This window comes from Labeo rohita, chromosome 9 (genome assembly GCF_022985175.1).
Source record: "Labeo rohita strain BAU-BD-2019 chromosome 9, IGBB_LRoh.1.0, whole genome shotgun sequence".
Lineage (NCBI taxonomy): Eukaryota > Metazoa > Chordata > Actinopteri > Cypriniformes > Cyprinidae > Labeo > Labeo rohita.
The window spans coordinates 11,251,123-11,278,560 of NC_066877.1; the positions used below are offsets into that span (position 1 = coordinate 11,251,123).

The 27,438-nt window shown below is 36.8% G+C and overlaps 1 protein-coding gene across 12 annotated transcripts in view; it reads right to left on the bottom strand.

Annotated features, from left to right (window-relative positions):
* The window catches only part of abi2a (abl-interactor 2a), a 47,924-nt gene that overhangs the window by 10,570 nt on the left and 9,916 nt on the right, over positions 1–27,438 (bottom strand). For 4 of the 12 annotated variants that reach the window (XM_051118715.1, XM_051118711.1, XM_051118710.1 and 1 more), the window contains exons 2-7: positions 13,247–13,414; positions 9,227–9,403; positions 9,031–9,048; positions 8,390–8,487; positions 4,589–4,738; positions 1,153–1,274 (exon numbers count right to left, since the gene is read on the bottom strand). In XM_051118715.1, the coding sequence (XP_050974672.1) occupies positions 1,153–1,274; positions 4,589–4,738; positions 8,390–8,487; positions 9,031–9,048; positions 9,227–9,403; positions 13,247–13,414 (733 nt within the window). The remainder of the gene's footprint in view (positions 1–1,152; positions 1,275–4,588; positions 4,739–8,389; positions 8,488–9,030; positions 9,049–9,226; positions 9,404–13,246; positions 13,415–27,438) is intronic. The other 8 variants (XM_051118717.1, XM_051118714.1, XM_051118709.1 and 5 more) reach the window with 3 other exon arrangements.

A 27,438-nucleotide genomic window follows, 5' to 3' on the forward strand; every position in this document is an offset into this window, starting at 1 on the left:
CCAACTTCAAAATCATCCTACATCGCTGCAGAAGTACTAAACCAGTGTTTACAAAGTGAACATGCAAAGAAGGTCAAACACCTTTTACAAAAAAAATGGTAAAATAGTGATGTAGGACAATTTTGGAGATTAAAATTGGAGAAGAAAATAAGATGGGAGTTTTTCAACACGGAGCTAGACAAGATGAGTGTTTGAGGTTCAAAAGTATATAAACGTGTTTTTTTTTTGCTAGACAAAACCCTTCTTCCTCAGCTGTGAACGTTATGAGCCTCTGCATTTTGGAAGTTTAAAATCGGGGACACCATAGATCCATTATATAGAGAAAAATCCTGAAATGTTTTCGTCAAAAAAACAATTTCTTTATGACTGAAGAAAGAGAACATCTTGGATGACAAGGGGGTGAGTACATTATCTGTAACTTTTTGTTCCGGAAGTAAACTACTCCTTTAATACATTGACTAATGTTAACAAATGACACCTTCTTGTAAAGTATTACCAAAGTACCATAAAAGAAGTATTACATTTTATTGTTCCTGAAGCTCAAAAAACAGAGCATGGCATTACCAATGCCAAGGCTGTGGGTTCGATTCCCAGGGAATACATGGGTAACATATGGGGAAAGCAATTTTGGATAAAAGAGCCTACCAAATGCATGAATGTAAATGTTATTCTACCAACCTGTTGGCTATATTCTAAATTTTCTGATGCTATATGACAGTTTTGTGATAAATAGACCAATATTTCAAGCAGTTACTAACTAAAAATCTTGAAAACTATTGCATTTACAAAACTTGTGCAAAACATCTTTTCTAGCAGTCAACGCCACAGAAGGACAAGAACTGCATACAATTTTCATTAGTTCTTGCTTGTATCGTCAACATTTTTTCTGTGCAAATATAACTAAACTCGTTTTGTGTTCCACAAACACTGAAAAAGCAGATCAAAAACAGATCAAAGAATTGTAGATTTTAAATGAAATACCCTATTAATGTTTTTAGCATTTGAAAACAGATATAAAGTCAGTTACTTGCAAGTTCATACCAAGCCCTTATTATAAATGATCCAAAAAAAAAAAAAAAAAAAAAAAAAAAAAATCAGCTATACTGCAAGCAATATGTATGTTAAATGTGCTTTCAGTGATGCAAATGTCACCTGGGAAGGCGCTGGGTGGAGAGGGTGTGGGCACAGCGATGGGAACACCCACACTGCCACTCCCGCTGTTTTCACGACTGCTGCTGCGACTGCTGGGATGACTGCCGCCACTGCTCCCGCTGCTGAACACACGCTACAGATTACACACCTCGCGTACATATGCCTCATGTTATACACATACTGACACCCAAAGACTCATACACAGAGACAACAAAACAGATGAATCATAAGGGTTCTCATACACACATGCATCATACTAATTCAGACACATACACAGATATAAAGCTGAACCAACAGCTCACACTCAACAGGAAAACACACAGCAGCATGAGTTGGTTTGGTGTCTTTGACACAAAGAACATGATATGGCAGCATTTGTGAGTCACAAAAGGAACAGAGAAGCAACAGCAGAGACTTTGTGGGCAGAAAGATGCACACTCATACTTGCACTCATACTGAAAACGCAAATGCTGAGCACATGGAGCACAGACTGCATGAGATCAAGTGCTTGGGATGAAGAGAAAAGAGCAAGAAGAAATGCACAAATCAATCAATAATGAGATGAAAGACTATGAGTGAGTCGCTTAGAGATGAAAAGAGAAACAAGCATGCCAGACGAACACAGAGCTGAAGCAGCTGCAGAAATGGTACAAGAAACATTAAATGACGGAAGAGAAGAATGAACTGTCAGCATCGAAGCAAATCGTATTTCATAGTCAGCACGAAATGAAAATTCTTCTATTTTTTAATGCATATTATTGCTTTGATTTTGAACAACTTGATCATCTAGTGAAAATGACTTCCCTCTGGTGATTTACGCTGGACTTTTCAAATCACTTAACTTAAAGGCCCAAAGTTCTTCACTTAGAGGTAAAAACAAGTTTAAAATACATAAGGACTGGTTTACTGTTAGCTTGTATCTCGTCATCTGTAGTTCAAAGTCTGAATAGCTTCTGAAACTTTTACAACACTGACAAACTGATTTGAACTGATTAATTTGAACAAAAAAAAAAAAAAGCTTAATTTAGGCCTAATTTTGTTTGAAATTACGTCACATTTCAAGTATCAGGGACTTTATGATCAACTGCAAGCACACATTTAGATCTGCCTCCATCCAATCAACAACCAAGTTCCTTACATTTCGTTTCAAAGCGAAGCGTACACTTCATTTAGGCGATCAGCTCATGATCCGGTGTTTTCCACACCTCAGAACGGCTCCATTCACAGTGAATGAACGCAGTGAACTAGTTTGTTGTATGTGCTGTGAGTTTAGCACACGTTTGGGAACGCAATGCCCACAAACTATGCTTTATTTTCGCGGCAGATAATTACAACCTTTCAGTAGGTTTGCAGTGGGGTGCGTTTTTGTAGGCCTGTCTTCACTGAAGCTAGAGTTTTCTGTTAAAAAAGCTCTACTGCCGCTTCAGTCAAAATAAAAGCTGTACAAAATAAAAGTGCAGTATGAATTGTTGACAGTTAGTGGTTTAAACGGGTAACATTACTGCAGTCCAAATTCAAAATCTGTCTTTTTTTTTCCAAGTATAGAAATTAGGAAAGTAGTACTGTAATTTCCCTACTCTAGTGTTAAGCAAAAATAATACACTTATGAACTACACTACACTACACTACTTCATTTTTGTTTATTTTACAGATTGTTTTACAACATATGGCTATTACTGTCATAGGAATAACATTAATATAAAGTAGTTATTAGTATTATTATATTTCTAATTTGTTTGGCTTCTAAAACACCAGTGTGACTAATTTCGACAGTATATCACAACTAAAAGCGAGTTGAGTCCCCTTTAAAGTTCATGTACAAGTCAATTCACTGATTTTTTCTGACTTACGTTTTCTTAGTTTAAAACATGGGTTGGAGCTCCTAATTTTGAACTCTAAAAGTGCATTAAACAGAAAAATTTAATTTTAAAAATGTACAATTTTTTCTTTTTTAATATCGTATCATGGACTTCATATCGAGATATTACCGTATTGTGAGATTCTGAGCTAAGACCAAGGCTTTTCTTGGCAGTTTTTGTGATTTTCCGCCCTTGTGGGCTATAAAATTATGAGGGGAAATGAGATTTGGACCCAGTCTGGTCTCAAAACCTCCATCCTTGAAGTGCTACAACTCCAAAGTATCAAGAGCATGTGTGCTACCACAGTGCCAAGTCTCCAGCAACTTTCTGTAGCCTTTAAATGCAAGATTAAGGTCGAACTCTGTTTATAAAGGCTTTGATGATATTAAAGCGTTCTCAAATATGAATCTGAATATATTCAGACCATCAGCCCTTCTGAACTTCAGGAGGGCACAAGCGTTGTTATTTTTGTCCAAGATGTTCAATAACATTTCCAACTGGCAGACAGATGGGAGAAGGCTGGGGAAAACGGCACCAAACGCTCTTTTTCGGATCCTGTGAAGTCTTTTATGTTTGTGACTATGTTTGCTGGAATGTTTGTTCTTTATGTACTTGTGGACTTTGGTTCTTACCATCAACCTGCCAGGGACTGCAGATGAAAATTAGCCTGTAGGGCTAAATCTAGTACATTTACATAACAGACATGAGTGCACTTATATTAATGTATGTGCAATGTCCCTTTTAAAATAAAAATAAACAAAAATAATGAAGGCAGTCGTAAAGAGCACGTGGGAGGACTGCAGCATACATTGCTCAGGGTGAAAACGTGAGAAACGTTTGTTTTCTAGAGTGTACTGAAGAGTGTTCCTGCTCAACAAGTAAAATACAAAATGCTAAAAACAACAAGGTCAGGGTTCGATTCCCAGGAAACACACATCATAAAATCGCTTTAGCTAAAAGTGTCAGCCAAATGCATAAATGAAGAAGTTACAGGGATCCCTGCAGATGGCACAGAGATCAAAAGAGAACAAGCGAGAGCGGTTACATAATTTCAGACGCATCTGAAAAGGTCTGAGCTTCAAAGGAAAGACCCAGAGAGAACTATCTGCCCCTCTACCCAGAGAGAGTTTCACGCTTGTTCCGCAATGTAGTGGACTTGATCTTTAAAATCCTCCGGAAAAAAACAAGAAAGGAAAGTTTAAGATGGGAGACAGAGAAAATATCAGAGAAAGAGAGGCTCTGCAGTCATTTGAGAACATCTTCAGGCGTCTTTATCCTCCATGACTGATGATGCGTTTATGTGAGCACTGCTAACGTCACTCGCGACTGGTTGCCAAGGTTTCAGATTATGCAATTGTGCAGACAATCAGCGATGCTTGTTTTAGAAGTGCTGGGGAAAAGCGATGTCTGAGTGAAAGAGCTTCACAGCAAAACCAGCTAATCGATGTTAGCTAATAAATACATGTACAAACATCCCTAACTGCTTTGAGTCAGTAAACGCAGATACATGCAGAGAGCACTGCGAGAGAGGCATGAGATTCACTCCAACAGAGAGAAGAGGATGAGGGTAATGGTACCTGTAAGTGCGGTTCCTCTGATTAACAGATGCCGTGCGCACAGGACTTTGCTGCAGAATGGGTGCCATGTTCCGCGTGGGGCTTGGGACATAGTCATTAGGTACCACCGGAGGCCGCACTGGCTCAAGCGTTCTGTAGGGCGAGTGTCTCCTGTCGGAAGAGACAGCAGTTCAACAAACAAGTAAACCTGATCAGACAACAACTATTTTGCTTTACTTAATGGGTTAGTTCACCAAAAACTCAAAATTCTGTCATCAATTACTCGCCCTCATGTCGTTCCAAACCCATAAGACATTCGTTCATCTTCAGAAAACAAATTAAGATATTTTTAACCCTGACCCTGCCTAGACAGCAATGCAACTACCACAACATTGCTGTTTTGAGGCAATAAACTATTAATATACATCATTAATTAAAACAATTTATTATCACTTAAATAAACTACATTGTCTCATCACAGGAAAAACTGCATATTAAGAACCTTAAAAGTACTTGACCTTGCTTTCTCTTTTTTTCTCTGTTTTTCATTAACTTTATGAGATGTGCTATTTGTACCAAAATGCTGTGCTTCTTCACTATGACACACACGTACCAATTAACCATTTAAAAAAAAAAGAAAAAAGAAAAAGAAAGACAGAAAATAAGATACTAAAGCAACAGTAGACAAATCCTCACAGAAAACAGACACGCAATGATTCTCTCAAAAAAGTCCAGCTTACATTTCTTCCCCAAAAACGAATGAATGAATAAATAAATTTTGCTGAAATAAAATCATACTATTTTGTATGACAAATGTACAACAAATACTTTTTCCACAATGCAATAATGAGAAATGTGCTTAATTCTCATGCAAATAAATGTCAATGAAAATTGCAAAAAAAAATCTTAAAGGATCATGAGAAAAATTCCCTTGATCTTTTGACATAAGAGGTCATTGTACTATTTAAAAAAACCAAACACACCCTGAAAGTTTTAGGACTTAAAATTTTCTTAATAGTCTAAAATCAGCTTATATTGAAGCTGATCTCCCAAAACAGAACCAAACTATAAACTCTATTTGATGAACTTTATTTTCTGTGAAGTTCCAGATTTTACAGCGGATTTATTTACAAACATGGTACAATTCAGCCCAGGATTTTCAGAAAGATTGAAACTGAAAGATGCTGTGCTGACTATATTGGATCTGACAGTTATGTTCCAGCCACACATTATTACATGCTCACCATTGCTTTGTCTGTTATTACAGATAGTTTGATATGTTCTGAGTATTTTTCCATCTATCTATCTATAAAGGATGTAGGCTGTCAAACATACACAACTGTTAGCCAATCATAGCAGTGGGTGTTTACTTCCGAGTCTACAATCCGCCACGCCTATTTAAACTGAGTGTTCTAATGAGGGGGGGTCAAAACAAAAAAAAATAGCCCATTACTTCTACATTATGATGTTTTTTTTGTGTAAAAATCTTGACAACATAAGCAGATCTCAGAGAACAGTACAAAATAAAAAAAAAGTCTAAGCTAATGCAACTATCGACATGTTCTTGATAGGTTTTGTAAGATTCACCCAACAGTTTTAACATATGTACTGACTTCTCATCACTTGCATATGCATTTCATGAGGGAACAAGCTTTAGCTGTGTTGTGTTGCTGACCTGTCCTTTAAGCAGCACACAATCTGGCCTGCAAAGACCAGCCATCATGGGGCAACACAGGAAACCAAAAGTGCGCCAATCTGCACAGCTAGTGCTCAGAAAACAGGGCAGGACACACCCTTTGTCCTCATAGACATTAAGCTCTGTCTTAATAATGAACACAATTAAAAATTTGAGCATATCTGATCTTTTATAATCAGAGTTTCACGCTTTTACAATTTTAGATGCCAAAACATATTTAGTATGCCTCTTTGTTGAACCAAATGTAAAATCAGCCTCTTCACTGGCATAAAGGGGAAACAAGAGACGTGAAGTATAATGTCATCTGTGGGGCTGAGGCTGAATTCTCCCTGAGGACTAAAGATATGACCCATACATGTGCCCCTGAACTCAACTAGAGACACGTCACATTACGCTGTGCGTGACCTACGCTGAAAAACAGGCTTTTATTAGAAAATAAAAACCTCACTGTTGCTACAGAAATGTTATTATAAAAAACAACGTATTAAATTATCTGATAAGCTGAAAGAGCAAAAAAGTACCAGTCAAATATTTGAAGACACTTGATCTACATATTGGAAATTACATGAATTCAAATGTGCGTCAAGTCTACACATTGGACTGGTACTACATACTGGAATTTGTCATTTACTTCTTTTATCATAAAAACATTACAGAACAAACTTAATTCAAATTCCTTGCTGTTCACTGAAGGACCTCCCAGATATGAGTACTACAAGCAAACACTTGAAATGAGTCATTCACTGGCACAATCTCTGTGGCCATGTGTGATAATGACAAAAAATATTTTGGTATTTTTTTGGAATTTTGTTGATAAGGATAATTAGACAATATTTTGCAAATGTATGCATCTGTTTCAAATTCAGAGACTTCAGGAAATTCAAATAGTAAGACACTATAGGGCTGTTACCAGTCAAATGAAATCAATATAAACTAAATTTGTGTTTGCAATGCAGAGGTGGCACAGAATCTGCATCTGAAGTGGCATTTAGATGCATTTAAACAAGCTGTTTATATGCAGCATGAATGCATTGAAGCTGCAGTTACAATTGCATGAATAATGTTCTGATGTTTAAAAAAAAAAAAGTTAAATAGTGATATTTAAAATGATTTTGGTAAAAATATACTTTAAATATAAACCTAAAATCGCCAGCAGGTGGCGGCAAATCACTGCATGAGTGAGTCACTGAATCATTCATTCAACCGATTCGTTCAAATGGTTTATTGATTTAGTAACGAAACACCTTTGTGTGTTACTTAGAGATGCAAAACTGTTGCGTGTAAAATGTAAGTCAATTAATATTAACTTATTTTTTTTATAAAATCAATATCACATTTGCAGTCGTGCTGATATTTGGAGGGGAAAAAAATATACTCCCCGTGTGATATAAACTATTTCGGATGATATAAATAAAAAAAGACAAAAGTCATACTGGGGCATATCTGCCCCCTTATCTTGCATTTTTGGGGAATTCTAAATGTATTTTAATAAACTAAATCAGGCAGTGAAATTGTGAACTCTAAAAGTGCTTGTGCAGTAGTCTAACCTACATGCAGTGTGTGTGTGCACTCTCTGGGTGTGTTTTGGTTTTTGCAATATACTCCATAGTCAAATCGCAAATTGTTTAAACAACAATTACAATTAGTGTGTTTCCTTCTGAAGCATCAGTGAGCATTTGAACCTTCTGTAATAGTTGCATATGAGTCCCTCAGTTTTCCTCAGTGTGAAAAGATGGATCTCAAAATCATACAGTCATTGTTGGAAGGGTTCAAATGCACAAAAAGGCTGAAAAACCAAAGAATTTGTGGGACATGAAGGATTTTTCTGAACAACACAGTATTAAGAATCAAGCGTATGTAAACTTTTGAACGGGGTCATTTTTATAAATTAACTTTATGAACTTATCAAAACAATTTTCTCTTGTGCACTATATGTAAACATCTGTGAAATATCTTATGCAGGTCAGTACTAAATGAAAAATAACATGCATTTTGTATGATCCCCCACTTTTTGCAGATTCTGCAAGGTGTATGTAAACTTGACTTCAACTGAATATTGCACACCCCTAGTGGCCGATTCTCTCATTCATGACCCCTAGAGCTACAAAGTCCATATATATACGTACCCTATGGTGCCTTTCCCTGGCATCGGGGGGCTGGGTGGTTTCTGTGTGGGAGGTGTGGTACGAAGAAGGCTGCCCATCTTCATGTTCTGGGTGTTGACCTATGACAATAACAACAAAATCAACAACAAAAACAGCCTTTAGCTGTGAACAAAAACAACTCGGTTTCACGGAAGAGGAGGAAAAATGTTGACAATAGCCTAGAACAGCCGCATACAATGTAGAGCCACAGAAAGACTGTGAGAAAGTGTTTCATCTAGAGAAAACAAAGAAAAGCCCAAACACACAGAACAAGCTCAAACACATACACACGCATACTCCTAAACATGCAACAATTATAAAATGTAAAAGTGATATGGTAAGGATGAAAGAAGAAACAGGGATGATTGCCAAATGGTTGTTCAATTTCTGATTTGCAAAATCAAACTAAAACATTATTTGCTCCACCTCAGTCCCTCGCGTCAATATAAGATATTTCTGAGTTTCCAAATAGTTTTGTGCAATAACTAACAAGCCTTTAAACCTAGAATGATTTAAAATATCAGTATTCTCAGTCCATATTTACATCATATGAACTAAGGAATCAAACCTTATTCCTTCTCCATTCATGTCACCTGATCATAGACAGCTGTAAGGGCCCTTACCTTGAACCTAAGCAACCACTTAAACCAAGAGTGAAGCAGAGAACAGGTGAGAGGAAGCACAGAGAGGTTAGTGACACATCTCAGACACAAAGAAAACCCACGTCAGTTTCTGGCATTTGTTAGTTCAAAACAAACATGTTAGTCAAAAAAAAAAACAAAAAAACCCCGTTCCTCTCAAGGTGAGCCATTGTCCTACCTTCACACCGTGACCAATATCGTCCAGCATGCTGTAATCAATAGGTTTGCGAATGTACCGCACTGGTCTCTCGGGATTGGCTGGAGCGATGATTTTATGCGTGCGAGAGGTGTTCTTATTGGTTGTGAGGATGCCGATCTCCCGCCTTGCCACTTTTTCTTTGTGGATGTCCACCGTCTGGATTGGAGAAATAGCAAAAAATGACTGGGTCATTCAGAACTATAAACATATTCATGATAGTTAATCATAATATAGAGACATTTGCATACAAAAGTCTTAAAGCTACAGCAGCAAGAATTAAAATACTGCATTGGAGCATGAAACAACTTGTGGAAAAATGATAGCCTCTTTAAACTTCATATTTGTGGAAGCAGGTTACAGATGACACAGTATGTGAGGCGGATTATTAAAGCGTGTAGTTGTGAGAGGTCTGAAATCCCTGTCGGCGGAGTTCTGTTTCATTTCACACGGCAATTTGGGAGAGGATCGTGTCAAAAGCACTTCACGAAAAGCGCTGCATTAGATGTTGCGCCGCTGTGTTTAATCGCTTTAGAGCTCATGCTGTTGACAGCTGTTAAATAAAAAATAAAAGAGAAAACACAGAGGGGGGATAAGCTGCTGCTGCTGGCATCTAAAACACAGCTAAATGATTTTCAGCATTAACTGACAGTGATATGGTAAATAGGGATCAAGTCCAGAGCAACAGCTGAGTCCACAGATGAGGGCAGTCAAGAGAGGACAGATCAGAGAAATGGAGACAGAAAAAGTATAAAAAACTGGAAGAGAAAAATCATCCATGATGTTGACATGAAGTTCTGTCATTAGCAACAACAATTCATTGTTTCCCAAAAAAACAGTTCCAACGAGCATTTGCTGTGTGGTTGAACAAAATGCCTTAAAGAAGAAGTCCACTTCCAAAACAAAGATTCACATATAATGTACTCACCCCATTGTCATCCAAGATGTTCATGTCTTTCTTTCTTCAGTCGTAAAGAAATTGTTTTTTGAGGAAAACATTTCAGGATTTTTCTCCATATATTTGACTAATATGGTGCCCCAATTTTGAACTTCCAAAATGCAGGTTAAATGCGGCTTCAAACGATCCCAAATGCGGTTGTAAACGATCCAAGCCGAGGAAGAAGGGTCTTATCTAGCGTAACAATTGGCTATTTTAATAAAAAATAATACAATTTATATACTTTTTAATGACAAACGCTCGTCTTGTCTTACTCTGCCTAAACTGTTTTTGTTCCTGTCCATGACAGTTAGGCTATGTCAAAAAACTCCCATCTCATGTTCTCCCTCAACTTCAAAATCATCCTATATCGCTGTTTTACCTTTTTTGTTAATGGTGTTTTTTTTTGTTTTTTTTTTGCATGTTCACTTTGCAAAAACTGGGTCGGTACTTCTGCAGCCATGTAGGATGATTTTGAAATGATTTTTGAAGTTGAGGGAGAAAAAACGATTGGAGTTTTTCGACATACCCTAACTGTCTTGAGCCAGAATACACAGAGTTCAATGAGAGGAAGGCAAGATGAGCATTTGAGAATAAAAAGTATTTAAATTGTATTTTTTAATTAAAATAACCAATCATTTTGCTAGATAAGACCCTTCTTCCTTGGCTGGGATCGTTTACAACTGCATTTGGGATTGTTTGAAACCACATTTAAACTGCATTTTGGAAGTTCAAAACCGGGGCACCATATCAGTCCATTATATGGAGAAAAATGCTGAAATGTTTTCCGCAAAAAAACAATTTCTTTATAACTGAAGAAAGACATGAACATCTTGGATGACAATGGGGTGAGTAAATTAAATGTGAAGCTTTGTTTTGGAAGCGGACTTCTTTAAAAAAAAAAAAAAAAAGTATTAAATGTAATCAAAGAAGTGATTTTCAATGCATATTTGAGGTGCATGTGTGTGGTCCCTTGTTCAATTTACTGTGCGATTCTGAATAGTTCAGCTCAGAGCTCTGTGTAATGTAACAGTCCAGATGTGACGCCACAGGGAGGAATTTCCCACAAGTGGTAGAGGAGAGAGAGAGAAAGCGAGAAGGCAGGGGCATGAACATACAAATAAGTATGTGTGACTAACATTCGCTCGCATCTTTGGCTGGCACAAAACACTACAGCAGTCGCACCAGACCCCTGCGGTTACACTGCATCTGAATTACAGCTCCTTACAGACTGTGACTCTGTGGGAAGATGTTTAATTACAGAATCAATGAGATCGACTGACTCGAAAACTGGCTGGGCAAAAATCCTGTCTGATCAGCTAACCAAAGATCTGAACAATTAAAAAACAAAAGCGAGACAATCTTTGCTAACTGTACTTTTAATGTGTGGCCATTCACGAGGGCACAATGTTTGATTAAAGTAAAGGTTTGAAGGGAACCTAATGTAAATGATGTCTCTTACTGAAATATGTAGTAGAAAACCCATTAAAGGACAAGTCCACGTCCAGAACAACAATTAACAGATAATGTACTCACCTCCTTGTCATCCAAGATGTTCATGTCTGTCTTTCTTCAGTCATAAAGAAATTGTTTTTTGAGGGAAACATTTCAGGATTTTTTTTTTTTTCAGGAAGTATTTAAATAGTTTTTTTTTTTTTTGAATTAAAATAACCGATCGCTTCGCTAGATAAGACCCTTCTTCCTTGGCTGGGATTGTTTACAACCGCACTGAGCTACGCTATTTTTACCGCAACACAACTTGGGAAATAAAACACTGATACGATGACCACAGCTACTGAAAGAGCTTAAAGGTGGCAATGGATATAATTATAGGCTTAAACCAAATTCCACAGATTATCCCTACAAAGAGTCTAAACACCCAGCATATCATGGGAAATTCACGCTGAGAAACTCTGTCAGTAGCTGTGGTGTCATGACAAGCATTGGCATGTTTACATCCTGCCAGGATGGCATCTAGCATTTCTCGTCTCTGTTGTTTGTAAGTTCTTTCAGCAGCTGTGGTCTCCTAAAAGCCTCAAAGGCATCAGGGCTAAAGTGGAGAGAACAAAGATGCAGGTCTTTAGGAAGTTTAAAGTTAAAGTTTAAAGTAAGTTAAAGATTTAAGTTATTTTAAAATCCACATTATTTTTATGCATATTTTGGACTACGGGGGGCATTATTATTTTGATGACATGAAATGGTTGCACTTAGTGAGCTACTCACACTACCTGTTGCTAAATCTATGTTAACACAACTCCGAAAATAAAATACTGATATGATGACCACACCTACTGAAAGAGCTTACAGGTGGCGATGGGTATAAGCTTAGGCTTAAACCAAATGCCGGTCCATCAGTTGTTCCACACAAAGAGTCTAAATGTCCCGTATATTGACTGAAAGCCGCGTTAAGAAACTCCTTCAGTGGCTGTTGCATCATGACAAGCATCAGCATGTTTACATCCTGCCAGGATGGCATCTAGCGTTTCTTGTCTCAGCCATTTGTAAGTTCTTTCAGTAGCGGTGGTCTACTAAAAGCCTCAAAGGCATCAGGGCTAAAGTGGAGAGAACAAAGACGCGGGTCTTTAGGAAGTTTTATTCTTCCACATATTCATTTTCCCTTCAACTGAAAATGACAACCAAAAGCCGCACAATGTGGCATTGTATCAGCATTTTATTTTCCAAGTTTTGCATTCCGAGTTGCATTGCTGTAAAAATAGAAACCGATAGCACCAGTAGCTCACAGAGTGCAACCGTTCTACATAATAAAAATAATAGCACCCCCCATAGTCCAAAATATGTATAAAACAATGTGGATTTTTTAAATAAATCTTTCACAGGTTTTCTACTACATGTTTCCTCTTAAAGTTTAATCGAAATTTTCCACACTAATTTTAGTGTCAGAACTACTTTTAATTGAGCTTTTTATAATCTATCTTTTACGTAACTACTGTGTCACTGTGTCATTTACCTGTTCTAGCAGACTCTTTGAGCTGTCAGTCGTTCTTTTGTAAATATAGCACAGAGTGTGAGATTGTATGGAAAGGCGTGGTGTGTTGCTAGGTTACCTGAGAGATGTGGTTGATGGAGGACTCCATTCGGCGCAGCTGGGACGCCTGGATGTCGAGCATTTGGAGCACATTGTTGGCAAGTGTGTTGATCAGGTAGGCCACGCTGGCCAGGGACTGAGTGGTGTAGTTTTTGGTTTCCTCTAAAGCAGCGTGCTTGTCTGGAGACTGATTGAGAAATAAAAGAGCAATAGTCAGTGCACCATTAAATCTGTTTAATCAGCCATTTAAGGCAGCGTTAAGAATCAAACCGTGATACTGGAGTACCAAGTGATTGTTGCTAATTAAAAGAAATATATATTTCTATCATGACAGCTCTCTGAAGATTTTAGCATGGTAATGGATATGCTGCGGAATTGCTGCTGCTGTTGGTTATTGCTGTTGTTGTAGATTATTGATATGGTGCTGTGAGTATTTAAGACATACTGCTGCTGAACAAGTAGCATATATAATAACTAGTGTTGTCAAAAGACCCGGTACTTCGGTACCAAGTCGGTACTAAAAAAAATTAAATGTTACGGTACCAGGTTTTCTTAAGTACCGGTGGTACCGAGCACCCGGTCAACCCGGTTCTTGCTGCGCAGTTAAAAGTGCGCAGTTGCGTCTTCTTCATAAAAGCACAAAGACACGGCGACCGGTGGTGCTGCTGATGCGGCTGCTCTGAATCCGCTTGTTGAAAAGAAAGGAGGAAGGAGCCACGTGTGGAAATATTTTGTATTTGCGACTGATGACAAGGGCAACATCATAGATCATCAGAAACCCACTTGCAAACGGTGTCATCGAAGTTCTCTCTCAAAAGGAGGAAATACATCGAACTTAATAAAACACCTCAAAGACCGACACCCAGATTTAATGAAAGTTCAAGCAGGTAAGTTTTAATTTAATTTTATATTTAGAGCTTCTGTTATAAAAATTATACGTTAAATAAACATCGCCATTTGCTTAGTTAATCGTTAGCATAACCGCGGCTAATGCTAACGCGAGAATTAGAATAAACTTCTTTATTAAGTGTTTAATGCTCCTATAGCATTTATTAAAAAAAAAAAACAGGACATGATAGTGTACTATTTTTACACACCTGAGGCTTTTAAATGACCCGTGTAGCTAAAATATGTGTGTTAGAGAACAAATGTACAAATGTATGGTTAATGTTTATAGCCTTAAAATCGGTCCATCAGAAAAGCAGTTCTAGGCTATGAAATATAGTTTGCGCAGTTTGATTAAATATAAGTACAGTCAGATACAGTCCTGTATAGTTTGGTAAAAGATACTATTCATTAACATGACTTAATATATTATCTAACATAAAATTACAGTGAGTGAACATTAATTAATGTGTGTGAATGTTGTTTTATACAAACATTTGATCGTTCATGTTTGTTCATTGTGTGTGAAATAATGTCAACAGATACAACTTTTAATTTAAAATAAATTATGAATACATTTTGAAATTAAGAAGAATAATTGCTATGTAACACTTGTTTATTAAGTCATGTTAAATGTTATCTTTTTGTAAAGTGTTTTTAATACTACAGTTTCCGTCTGTGTAACACTGATATCATACACTCAATATAAGTAATCTTATCTAACTTTGTTATAAAAAGCTGAGGTTTGTTATTTACTGAAAAGTTATATATAAAGTTCTGTTTAGCTGGTGTCAGTCTAATATTGCATTTAGTCAGACTCAGCCCATTGTTTTACTGAAGTATATTATATTTTCCTTGTACAGCTGCAGGCTGAAGAAGACCACGAACCAAACTCCTAAGCAGACAATGGTTCCAGATGCTTTTGAGCAGCAGAAGTACGACAAAAAGGCAAGAAAACTGAACCGAGCTGTTGCTGAATTCACATGTATGGATTAAGTGCCAGTTTATACAGTGAAAAATGGGGATTCCAGCAAATGCTTCATCACCTCAGCTCAAAATACCAGCTTCCAAGTCAAAACTTTGTTTTATTTTTGTTTGTTATAAATAAAAATTGTGTGTTATTTAATTCATGTTTTTGTGTTTTGATTTGGTACCGAAATTGGCACCGAGAACCGTGGGTTTTCACTGGTATTGGTACCGAATACTGAAATTTTGGTACCGTGACAACACTAATAATAACCCATAACAGATCTACACAGGTGGAGCTGGGGAGGTGGAAGGTTTCAGAAGAACTCTGAAAGCATGTTGCGAAATGTTCTAGTGAATGCTAACCAGCCATTTAAATATAAATAAGCAAGCTCATTGGCTGTGTATGCAACATGAACCAATCAGCTTGTGCCAAGTAGTTTAACACTAAATATCATCAATTTGCGTTAACGACCCATCAGCCTACACCATCCAGAGTTCAAGACAGAACACATTTTTTCTTTGAACAATCTTTATCTATGTCTTTCTTCATTGGGTTTGTGATTTCTACAAAATATTTGTTGCCCATTCCTCTAACGCTTTTCTGTTTTCTGTCTTATGAAGTTTCCTGTTACAGTGTGAAAACCCACTGGGATTCAGTGTATGAGTAAAATGTACAGATGAATCAAACTTAAGCCCGATTCAGACTACACTTTGTTTTTTCACTATGTCAGATTCTGCGATTTTGACTCCTAAAATCTTGTTGTGTTGTGAACAGGAAACATGTCAGACTTCAAGTTGCTACCCGATTATTCATCACTTGCTGCCTTTAACTTGCTGTCTAACTTTAACGGTTTAACTTTAGAGTGGTGTCATTGATATGGTGGGACTAAAGAAAAAATGGCTAGCAAACAGCGTGTTATACTCTGTCTTATTGTCAAAAATTCCCAACAAAGAAATGAAAACCTGACAGTGGACACAAATCTGTATTGCGCTAAGAGGACAATATGGACTGTCAAAGAGAACTGAGGTAAAAGAGTTTAAAATAGTCACAGCTGACTCAGGAAACATCATAAATGCGAGTTTTATCGAGTATTATTATGATGTTATGAAGCATTGCAGGTGTGGCATTGGTTGTCATCCACTACTACACAAGATCAAACAACTGAATCCTGCGTCCCAGAGTCCATTATCTTACGATTCCCCACGAAGTCCTAAGAATCCCCACGACACCCTATGTCAAGCAAATCATGCCAAAAAGCGGGCAAAAATCATGTATAAACCGGGCTTTAATAATCAACAATTTCAGTCTTTACTGCATAACCATTTAATCATTGATCACCTATGTCAAACAATGATTCTTTTGTGAATTCGGAATCACTAGTTCTGATTCCAAACAGCAGATAGAAAACATACATGAGACTTTTGCTGAAATACAATCAAAGAAACTGATTCTCAGGCTATAAATCTCCTCCATCAGGCAAGGACTTATCAGTAATATTTTACAGGGGCACAGTGGTATTTCACTGGGTTAATGCCCCAGTAAAATGGGTCTAGCGACGCCCCTGGTGTGGAATGTCAGGATCTAAGCAGTTCTTCTGTGACATCAAGCTGCACAGTCACATGACCTGGGCTTTGATCCCGAGGCTGACAGAGAGAAAGTGAACGTGTGTGTCTGTGTACACAATTCCTGTCTTTGTCCCAGGACCGTACCAGGAGGGAACAGTCAACTCTTACATACTTTTGACTGTGCTCTATATTATAGATTGCAAAGCACTGTAATACAACAAAACCTACTGTGGATCCCAAACCACCTAAAACCAGCACAAAAAAAAAAATTAAATATTCACTAATACAGACTTTTTAGTGCCAAATAAAAATAAATAAATAAATACACACACACAATGTATGTATGTATGTATGTATGTATGTATATATATATATGTATATGTATATATATATATATATATATATATATAAAATAAATAAATAAATAAATACACACATATACATACACACACACACACACACATATATATACACATATACATATATATATATATATATATATATAAATAAATAAATAAATAAATACACACATATATATACACACACACACACACATATATATATATAAATAAATATATATATAAATCTCAGAATAAATAATTTACTAACATTTGTTAAATTTTCTTTGTCAGCTGATGCAATATCAAAATGAGAAATTATTGGCCACATAATCATTCTAGCTAATAAATCAATTTATCAGTAAATCTTTATCTGCTCATCTAAACTTACAAGAATCTCATGCTGGAGTGAAACAGAGCAGTTAACAAGCGGCCAAACACACGGGACAAAAAAAGAAATCATTCATTTGCATGGATGAACTAATTTTCCCATGATGATTTGCACCACTGAATGCATTTACTGCACTGAAATGCTGCAGGCCCAGAAAAGCTGTGGGCATGCAGTGGGTAGGCATGTAGGCCAGGAAGGCCCGTCCTCCCCCAGGACACACAACGACACACTGACACTAATATGCAGACGCAGCGCACTGACCCACGCTGATGACATCACAGCTGCATCTGAGCAAAGAGAGTGGAGGAGGAGAGACCGTCCTATACAGAGCTGACCCTTCAACATTATGAGCAGCAGCGTCTGGAGAGGAAACACGTCCCTCACAACCGCTGTGATGCACTGCTCATGTACAGATGAGTAACAGAGACACTGAGAACAACTACTGAATGTATTATTAATCACACCTACGCATTACAGCACAGAACTGAGAAACTCATTAAAACACACAAAGAGAAAATCAAAACATCTCAGAACATGCTCCATCCAAAATTATTGTCAGGTTGGCAGTCAAAATACCTAGCAAAAGAATGAATAAATCCCAAACATTTCCCAAATGTATCTGCACAGTACTTTTCACAATACAAATTGTTAAATCGAATAACTTTAATTTTTCCCCACACAAACAGCATTAGATGTCAATAACTAGGGCCATTTTTCATGTGAGTGATAATCGCTCTGACTGGCTGTTACAGTGTATATGAATCTGGATGACTGGACAGACAGAAACAATGATGTCTCCTACCGAAATATTTAGTAGATTTTCGTTATTTCAAACAAAATTCCACATAGTTTTATACATATTTATGGACTATGGGGGGCAACACTAGCTTGATGATGTGAAATGGTTGCACTCAGTGAGCTACTGGCACTACATGTTGCTATTTTTAATGCAACACAAAGCGGAAAATAAAATGCTGATACAATGGCACGTTGTGCGGCTTCTGGTTGTCATTTTCAGTTGAAGGGCAACAAGAGAAGCGATGTAAGTCTTCACTGCTTTCCTAGCGATAGGAGGAGAAGAAAAGAATGGGAAGCTGCCTGTGGAAGAATAAATCTTCCTAAAGACCCGCGTCTTTGTTCTCTCCACTTTAGCCCTAATGCCTTTGAGGCTTTTAGTAGACCACCGCTACTGAAAAAGCTTACAAATGGCAGAGACAAGAAACGCTAGATGCCATCCTGGCAGGATGTAAATATGCTGATGCTTGTCATGATGCCACAGCCACTAAAGGAGTTTCTTAACACGGCTTTCAGTCGATATGTGGGATATTTAGACTCCTTGTGTGGAACAATTGATGGATGGGCATTTGGTTTAAGCCTAAGCTTATACCCACCTGTAAGCTCTTTCAGTAGCTGTGGTCATCATATCAGTATTTTATTTTCCGAGTTGTGTTGACATAGATTTAGCAACAGGTAGTGCCAGTAGCTCACTGAGTGCAACCATTTCATGTAATCGAAATAATAATGTCCCCCACAGTCCCAAATACACATAAAAATTATGTGGATTTTAAAATAACTTAAATCTTTAATGGGTTTTCTACTACATATTTTAGTAAGAGACATTGCTTATGTTATATTAAGCCATACAAGTCTTAATACTAGTGATGTGCGCAACGACTAATTTGAGAGTCGTTTAAACGAGTTCTGTAGTCAACTAGTCTAAAAGCAAGATACGCTTGCCTTGCGTTATCATCAATTAATTTTAGGTGGTCGTCAAAAAGGAAACAAAAAAAGAAGCGCATTCATTCAACATCAGCCACTGCATAGCTTATTTATTAATATCAGCTGGGGAAATACAGAACAATCTGAAATCAATCAATAGCCTGACAGAATTATTTATCTTCATTTAAAGGGGTCATCGGATGCTAAGTTCACTTTTAAATGTTTGAACATTAATGTGTGTTGGCAGTGTATGTACAAATCTACCCTATAATTATAAAAATTCATGCAGTGGTTTTTAATCTGTAAAAATATTATTCCCTTTTTCATATCGAGCCATTCTTAAATACCTGTCGTTGTGGCATCGCGTGAATCATTTGTGATCCAGCTTCACTTACAGCAGAAGTGAGTATAAGGTCGTTTTTTTATTAGGAATCTTTGCGATTAACTTTCCTAATAATGTGCTAGTTAGCAAGTTTAACGGCTAAATGCGGCTAAAGTAAACAGGCTCGTCACTCCACAAAGAGAAGAGAGGGGCGGGGCGAGCAGAGCTCATCTGCATTTAAAGCAGCCTCGACCAGAACAGCAGAGCTGATTTTGGCAAGGTGAAAAGGGTGTTGTTTTACACTACTATTGAGAATTTTTAACCAAAGTATATTATAGACTTTTCATTAAGACCCTAAAGAATCATATCAACTTGTGGAAAATAGGCATCCAATGACCCCTTTAACATTAGACAACATATTAAAACAAGTCAAAAACAATAAAAACATTTATCAAGGAACAGCATTAAAACAGCTGTCATGCAGGCGTTTAAAACCAAAACAATGCAACAATGCCCATTTTACTTACTCAAGATCAGCGTTTTTGTCCAGTAAATTATCATCGTGGTCTGGTGAACTGTGAAAAACGTAGGCCTACGACATGCCTGTTATACATCGCTCCAGTTATTGTAAGCTAATTTGATATTACACTGTTTACACAAAACTTTTCAGATTCCTTCTAATTCAAAATAATCCCACACCTTGGTCTTTTGTGTGGTCATGAGGTCTCTACAAGGGCATGCGAGGTCTGAGGTAAAAAAAAAGCAGTTTTCGCCCAGATACACATTTAAAAATAATGTATTATTTTTCAAACATTTAATTTTACCTTATTTAAAATGTTTTAAATGTAACGTTAAAATTATGGCAATTTCAATGATAAAATCATGTTTTTTCTGTCGTGTAGTCGACCATTGTTTTCAGTGTCGACTAGTAGGAGCTGACCCGCACATCCCTACTTAATACCCTTTAACAAGTTGCACGAACACTGAACACTGACGTTTCCACTGATAATGATTTCTGAGTAAATACATTGCTTTTATGGTATATTTCAGTTCAGATGAACAAGAACACTGTTAATCATTATAGTAGCTTCAATGATTTGCATTCCAGATGGAACCAATCTTGTGTCTGTATCTAGAACTCTGATCAGTAATGGACCTTAGTCAGGAAACGGCATATGAATTTAACACAGATGAAAAATGAGGCTATGAGGAAAGCTTCCAGCATTTACATTGGCACACATTGTAAGAAGTAAATACATAAAGTAATTTTCGTAACTCACAACTTTCAAAAAGGTTCTTTCTGCATTCTGAGCACTTTTGAGATGCTGAGCATCAGCTTTTGCGTTACATAGACTTCTGTAGATAAAACCACTTTTGTTTTCTTTTCACTCTGATGTCAACTGAGATGTGGACCATCAAATCATTTTTATAAATTCAGCTATTATTTTGTCTTGTGGACTAAATGTAAATGTCTTCTATGTGAAATATCTTATTCAGGTCAGTACTAAAAAAATAATATGCATTTTGTATGATCCGTCTTATTTTGGTAAATTATTTAACATTTTGCAGAAACTGCAAAGGATATGTAAAATTTTAACCACAACTGTATGTCGTGTACAATCAATTAGTGATATAATACATGTTTAAGTATCATGCTTTGCGAACCTGGAATATATAAACATTTTGATTCAGGCATCACTAAAAATTTAATGGTTAGTGTTTCATTAAATGTGTCAAATGTGAGTCAACTGCTTATGAATCAGCCTACGCTGGTCACTCTGTATGCTTGTTTTTTTGTGCAGCTCAATAAAAAGTTTTCTTCCTTGTGAGGAGGAAAGGAATTATTTAGATGTTACTCAAATAGGTTCAGTTTAAAAATAAAGTGTGTCCATGACTCCCGAATTGACGTGGGTCTGAAGGGCAGGTCTATCTGAGAGAGCTGAATGTCTGCTCATTGTTTCAGCTGCTTTTGTTTGAAACAAACAGCACTGTAAGAGAACAGGTACAGGAGTCATTTACCGACCAGCCCACTGAAGCACACAGTACATCTCTCTGTTTCAATGGCACACAAATGGAGGCAGGGCTCGTAATTACACGGTAGCGTGCCCATTAATGACTGCTCAGCTGTGCGCTCACAGCACTGACCACAGCAGAAGGACACACTGATTTTTCAGTGATGACTCAAATAATTACACTCTGAAAAAAAATGAACAGGTGGGCAGAACAAGAGACGCTGATGACACTTTTGTTCCTCATGTTAATGCACAGAGCTCACAGCTCTTTTCAGATGACACCTCTTCAGAGACCTCTTTCAACAGCAAGAGCTTTTCAAACAGGGTGCCAGACCACTGGTGACGCTACTGACGTGACTACACTTTACAGGAGCGTGACTGTGGCTCAGCTCAACTGAAAGCAAAGAACCTCACAGATGAGCTGAAGCAATAATCAGTCAAAGGACGTCTCAAGTAGTGCAGTACAACTCAATTGAGCAAATCTGTACATTCAGATGGTTCAAAACAGTAATAAGTTTGTGTCATTTCAGCAGGATTTTTGTTTTTATGGGCCATCCATTTCCTGCTATCTATACATTGCTACCAGCCATTCAAAAACTCATAAAGTCCCAATGAAATCAAAATGGAAGTTTTTCAGCTTTTAGTATGAATATGTTAGCCATAAGGTTATCTATAACCAGCTCCTAAACAATGACAAAATTTGCATTTTGAAGATATAAGCATAAAACTTTCATCTCTAACTTATGCCAATATTAATCAACGATTTTGATGACATCACCCTGCACTTCAGCTGCTCATCAAACTTCATCCAATCAAACGCTCTCTAAAACCCAACGCGTCCCACCCCCAATACTATAAATAGACGCTGAAGCTGCGGCTAAAATAGGTCACTTGTTGACATTTTCTGTACCATGAAAGGCATGTAGTGCACTATATAGGTGGTAGAAAACGATTCAGACAGCGTAAACACACTTTCCATTGGGGCAAATGAAGTCTGGTTTCACCCAGGAACTGCCGCAGCGCACAAACAGTCTGCTCCAGTCCAGAGACACCATGTCACAAAGCAATCAAATTCGTGAATCGGAGCACACCACAAAATGTATCTGACCCATTTGAATTCTACACAGAATGCTGTATTTTATAGCGACATGGGTGAGATGAGGAGGAAAAACTTGGTATTAAAAAGAGCACTGACAAGTAATGTGATAACACCGGTGCGACGCACCACCATAAATGACACGTTTCAAACATACACATCCTCGGCATGATTATAATTACTGTTTTTAGTAACAATTACATATTGAATCTAAAGGGGGAATCTATTAAACTGGATGTTTAATAGCTTGTTTCTCCAATGAAAATTCTGTCTCATATATATAAAACCTATTTTTATTTATTCATTATATATATATATATATATATATATAAATAAAACTATTGACTATTTGGTTACCTACTTTCTTTAAACTATCTTTTGCGTTCAACAAAAAATAAACTAATCATCATCATTATAGCTGATTAGAGCTGGGTATCAATCCAGTTTTGATTCACAAGTTCTTGATTTGATTCTGATTCATTTAAACTCCATATCAATTTGTTTGGATTTATTTTAGGTACAGTACAAGTTGATTTTGAAACCATTTCTAAACTATTGCTGTACACTACACAGAAAACTACTTAACTGCTGATTTATCTTCTAACTTTCACTTTTAGAATAAAAATTTCCTGACAATTTACTCACCCCTATGTCATGATTCTCATGTAAGATGTTCATGTCTGTCTTTCTTCAGTTGAAAAGAAATTTACAAAATGAAAACATAGATTTTTCTGCATTTAGTGGACTTAAAGGAGAAGTTCACTTCAAGAAAAAAAATTTACAGATAATTTACTCACCCCCTTTCACCCAAGATGTTCATGGCTTTCTTTCTTCAGTTGATAAGAAATTATGTTTCTTGAGGAAAACATTTCCGGTATTATCTCCATATAGTGGACTTCAATGGTGCCCTTGAGTTTAAATATCCAAAATGTAGTTTAAATGCAGCTTCAAAGGGCTCTAAACGATCCCAGCCGAGGAAGAAGGGTTTTATCTAGGGCTGGGTATTGAGTTCGATACTTTTTAGGCACCAACCAAAATTGTTTGGTATTACAATGTGAACATGCAAAGGAGATTAAATGCCTTTAAAAAAAAAAAAAAAAAAAAAAAAAAAAAACAGCAATGTAGGACGATTTTGAAGTTGAAGAAAAAAATGAGATGTTTCTGACATACCCTAACTGTATTGACCCGGATTACACAGACTATTAGGGCTGCAACGATTAATCGAACGATGTCGTGAGGCGCGTTTAGTCAATGAAGCCGGTACGTTGATTAGTAGTAAAGCTCCATCACCTGCGTTCAGCTGGAGCGGCAAGTAATACACAGAGCCGTAAAGCACTGACAAGCTACGCCAAAATCGCGCTCAAAATCGAATTCGATTTTGCGGCCGATTTGGCGTAGCTTGTCAGTGCTTTACGGCTCTGTGTATTACTTGCTCTGTGTACTGAACGCACGTGATGGAGCTTTACTACTAATCAACGTACCGGCTTCATCGACTAAACGCGCCTCACGACATCGTTCGATTAATCGTTGCAGCCCTACAGACTATACAAGCACATCGCAGAGAAGAGACAAGACCAGCATTTGAGGTTAAAAGTATATAAATTGTAAATTTGTTTCGTAAATGACCGATCGTTTCGCTAGATGAGACCCTTATTCCTCGGCTGGGATCATTTAGAGCCCTTCGAAACTGCAATTAAAATGCATTTTGGGCACCACTGAAGTCCACTATATGGAGAGAAATCCTGAAATGTTTTCCTCAAGAAACATAATTTCTTTACAACTGCAGAAAGAAAGACACGAACACAATAAATAAAAATGTATTATTAAATTTATAATTTGATAAATAAAAATACAAAAAAAACAAAAAAAATAAATATATATATATATATATACACACTGTATACTGTATATATATATATATATATATATATATATATATATATATATATATATATATATATATATATATACACACATATAGACACACACTTTTTAACCACAAATGCTTGTCTTGCACTAGCTTGACCTCACACGTTACGTAACGTGATATAGGCTTAAGTACCAGTCTAGTGTTTACAAAGTTAACGTGCAAAGAATGTCAAACATCTTTTACAAAAAAAAAGTTAAAACAACAATGTTGGGTGGTTTTGAAGTAGGAGGCGAAAGTGAAAAGAAGTGAAAATGATCTTTTGGATCCAAAGTACACAGACGAAGAACAGTGTGTAACTTTTCCAATGTGGTTAATAAATGCGTGAAGTCGTATATGTGCATTGCAGAGCTAATGCAAGACAAGCATTTGTGGTTAAAAAGTTATAAATTAAATTATTATTTTTTTTTTTTTTTAAGAAAATGATTGTTTTACTAGATCTGTTTTACCCTTACTCCTCGGCTGGGGTCGCGTAGAGCCCTTTAAAACTGCACTGAAACTGCAATTTGGACCTTCAATCCATTGATCCCAAATGAAGTCCACTATATGGAGAAAATTCCTTGAATGTTTTCCTCAAAAACCTTAATTTCTTTTCAACTGAATAAAGAAAGATATAAATGACATGGGGCGTTGTTTATGAACTATGAACTAAGTGAACCAATCCTTTAAGAATGAAGTAAAGAACATTTTGTATTCCAAAAAAAAATGTAATGGCGTTCTCATTTTTTGTTCTAAAGACAAAATGTACTCCTGAAAAGAACATTTTTAAAAACCATTGGAAATAACCTTTTAAAGTTGTCTAAAATCACATTCACTTACAGACAGCACACACTCATCTATTCTAGAGAGTGTGCAAGAAAGATGGAGTGCTCCATCTTGAGACAGGCTCTTTAAAACTAACCATTTAAAATACACAGGGCGTGATTTAATGAATATGACCCCTAAACTAGCTAATTAGAGTCTTCAGGATAACTAGAAACCTCCAGGAAAATGGTTGGACTTTGCAGGAAGGTGATCCTCCAGGAACACGACTGGACACCCCTGACACTGACTATTACTTTTCTATCTAATTGGATGGTGAACACCTATATAATAATAATAATTAAATAAAACTACAGACTTACATTGCAGGACCATATTTGGCTGAAGTGTGTTTAAATGGCCAACGAGACTTCAAGTGGACTTGACTTTGGCCAGCAAGTACCCAGCAACAAACTAAAACCACTCAGCATCACGGTGGTAAGTTTTGTGCATGTAATTTTGATGCTTTTTTAATTGACATCACTGTTTTTGTGCCAAATTAACACTACTCATGTTTAATTATATATAATTGCATAATTAGAAAAATAAGTTTCAACATAACTACTCCAAGTGGATGTAGCATGACTACTTTAAATGAGTTTGCTAGAGTTTGAAGCACACAACACTGATGTGTTGTCATGTGAACGTGCAGTCGAGGATGTATCGCAGATGTGCAAGTCTAAACTGAGAATCAAAGCAGCCCACACCGTCTCTCCTCCTACACACACAGCCTCATCTTTCTTTCATCTTCACCAGCATATCAATACAGAACTGGCCAAGATGAGAAATATCAGTATCTGTCTCCCAGTACGATTTTCTCTCTGTACAGCAGGAGAATTATGGCTCATGTCACCATAACTGCTGCCTGTCAGTACGTCAGACGACAAAGACTCACACAGAGAGAGAAAAAGGCAGAAACTAAATGTGGAAAGCAAGTGTGAGGTTCCAGTGGCTAGAGTTTATAGATGATCTGTGTCACTTTTAAATGACTGGAAAACCAAGAGAGAGTTCAGAGACGGAAAATACATGATATGCACAGGGATTTAAATGTAAGTACAGATCATGTTTGGTATATGGCTTTATTGCTACAAACTGGTTGTGGTGCTAGTGGCCACCTGAGTATAATTATTGCATCTGTTGTCGGGGAAACAGATTTAATGAAACCATTATTAAACACTGATAATTAACCTGGATCACAGCAACCTGTGCTACACATGAGCAGACTGGCTGGTTGATATTGGAAGACATATAGACGTATACCCACATGAGACACATACACACCACTCTCCTCACAAAAGCAAAACCTCAGCACTGCTTTGACTAACAAAATGTTTCATGATATTAAAGATCATGAAGGGACTCTAACACGAACCAGAATTGGGAAAAAAAGAACCAGAAACAACTTTATTAGAGCAGAGAAGTAAATGTCTTACATGGCCTTTAGATACTAATTAAAAAATAAACACAAAAGATGCACAATATAGACCTTTTAACAAACACAAATATTTTATATTGTTTTATTATATTTATATTTTATAATATTGACTAGATAAATAATTTTTAAAACACTTTTTTATTTAAATATATGTTAAAATGTAATTTATTCATATGATGGCTGAATTTTGAGCAGCCATTACTGCAGTCTTTAGTGTCACATGATCCTTCAGTAATAATTCTAGACAATTTTCAGCTCAAGAAACATTTCTTATTTGGGTCATTCTGTGTCAACTCAACCAGAAGTCCCTGGCTTACATTTTTCTGGTGAAAAACAGACCTAAAAGAAGAATAAAGCCAAAAATATTAAATGTCCTAGGATGAGTAATTTTGTAGAAGAGGGTCAAATGACAGTTTTCACCTGAGAATCAGAACCAAATGACAGGGGGTATAATAACTCTTTTATTTTTACAGAAATTGGTAGGTCTGTTAGTAAAATCTGTTGACTTTAGCAATCTGTGTTGCATTATGTGCCAATGGTGACCAAGTTTTTAAGTTTGCATGTCTGTAACTTAAAGGGGTCATCAGATGCCAGGTTCACTTTTACATGTTGTTTGAACATTAATGTGTGTTGGCAGTGTATGTACAAATCTACCCTGTAATGGTAAAAATCCATGCAGTGTTTTTTTTAATTAATCTGTAAAAATAACACGCCCTTTTTCAAATCGAGCCATTCTCAGATGCCTGTCAT